General features: G+C 50.9%; 1 protein-coding gene across 1 annotated transcript in view; it reads right to left on the bottom strand.

The window, feature by feature from the left end:
* Window positions 1-1,603, bottom strand: part of Eln (elastin) — a 46,052-nt gene that overhangs the window by 8,942 nt on the left and 35,507 nt on the right. Inside the window, exon 27 of the mRNA XM_028765941.1 lies at window positions 788-919. Within this exon, the coding sequence (XP_028621774.1) occupies window positions 788-919 (132 nt within the window). The remainder of the gene's footprint in view (window positions 1-787; window positions 920-1,603) is intronic.

The raw sequence follows: 1,603 nt of genomic DNA, 5'->3' as shown, positions 1-1,603 counted from the left end.
GGCGTGGCTCAGTGGTAGAGCCACGCCCCCAGCCCCTCACTGGGGGATTCTAGGCAGGGGCTCTACCACTGAGCCACGCCCCCAGCCCCTCACTAGGGGATTCTAGGCAGGGGCTCTACCACTGAGCCACGCCCCCAGCCCCTCCCTGGGGGATTCTAGGCAGGGGCTCTACCACTGAGCCACGCCCCCAGCACCTCATGGGGGGATTCTAGGCAGGGGCTCTACCACTGAGCCACACCCCCAGCCCCTCACTGGGGGATTCTAGGTTAGCATTGTACTGGCCCCTGTTCTATCTATCTATCTATCTATCTATCTATCTATCTATCTATCTATCTATCATCTTTCTATCTATTTCTTTTCTTTTTTTTTTTTTCGAGACAGGGTTTCCCTGTGTAGCCCTGGCTGTCCTGGAACTCACTCTGTAGACCAGGCTGGCCTCGAACTCAGAAACCCGCCTGCCTCTGCCTCCCAAGTGCTGGGATTAAAGACGTGTGCCACCACCGCCCAGCTTCTATCTATTTCTTAAGACAGTATCTCACAGTATTATACAGGCCAGCCTTGGAGCCTTTCTACAGGGCAGGCTGGTCTTGAACTTGTAAGCCTCATGTCTCAGCCTTCTAAGCAGCTGAGATGGCAGGCCTGTACCATCCTACCTGGTACTCATTTGCTTTTGTCTACTCAGGAGAATCTAATGGATGCTGGGTAGGGATAGAGTTCTGGGAGGAGATGGGTCCTCTTTCTTTGAGCTCAAGGGCACTTTCTACCGAGTTCTTGAATTTTTCCTTACCTGCTCCAGCCCCAAATCCAGGGACACCAGCACCAGCCCCAAATCCAGGGACACCAGCCCCAGCCCCAAATCCAGGGACAGCAGCTCCAGCCCCAAGTCCAGGGACAGCAGCTCCAAGCCCCGCAGCAGCCCCTGCAGAAAGGATGGTAGTAAATGGTTTTACATATATATATATGGAATGTTGCCCCTAACTCAGGAGCTGAGTCAGGCCCCAAGAAAGGGGCCCTCAAGGCAGCAGCCCCCCTCCTCCAGCTTAGTCCTCCTCTGAGACTTACACCACAGTCCCTGTTTTGATTATTGTGTTTCTAATAATTTATTTATTTTTATTTTATGTGCATTTGTATTTTGTCTGCATGTTTGTCTGTGCGAGTATCAGATCTTGGAGTTAGAGACAATTGTGAGCTGCTTTGTGGGTGCTGGGAATTGAACCCAGGTTCTCTGGAAGAGCAGTCAGTGCTTTTAATTCTTGAGCCACGGCTCCAGCCCCAGCTGTTATTGTTTTTTTGAGACAAGGTCTCATTATGTTGCCTCGACTAGCCTGGAAGTATATATAGACCAGGCTGGATCAAATTCACAGAGATCTGCCTACCTCTGCCTCCCAAGTACTGGAATTAGAGGTGTGCATTACCACTCCTAGCTTTTGGGGAAAATCTATTTAATTCCCACCCGTGCTGAGGTCTCATATATCCAGATTGGACTTGAACTGAACGTGCTCTTGAGTTTCTGGTCCTGTTGCTTCTATCTCATAAGCCCTGGGATGGAACTATAGGCATGCACCACCATGCCTGATTTAGGCAGTGCTGAGGATGGAAGCCG

Source organism: Grammomys surdaster, unplaced genomic scaffold, assembly GCF_004785775.1.
Source record: "Grammomys surdaster isolate TR1022 unplaced genomic scaffold, NIH_TR_1.0 166, whole genome shotgun sequence".
Classification (NCBI taxonomy): domain Eukaryota; kingdom Metazoa; phylum Chordata; class Mammalia; order Rodentia; family Muridae; genus Grammomys; species Grammomys surdaster.
This window is presented reverse-complemented; position numbering and strand designations above follow the sequence as displayed.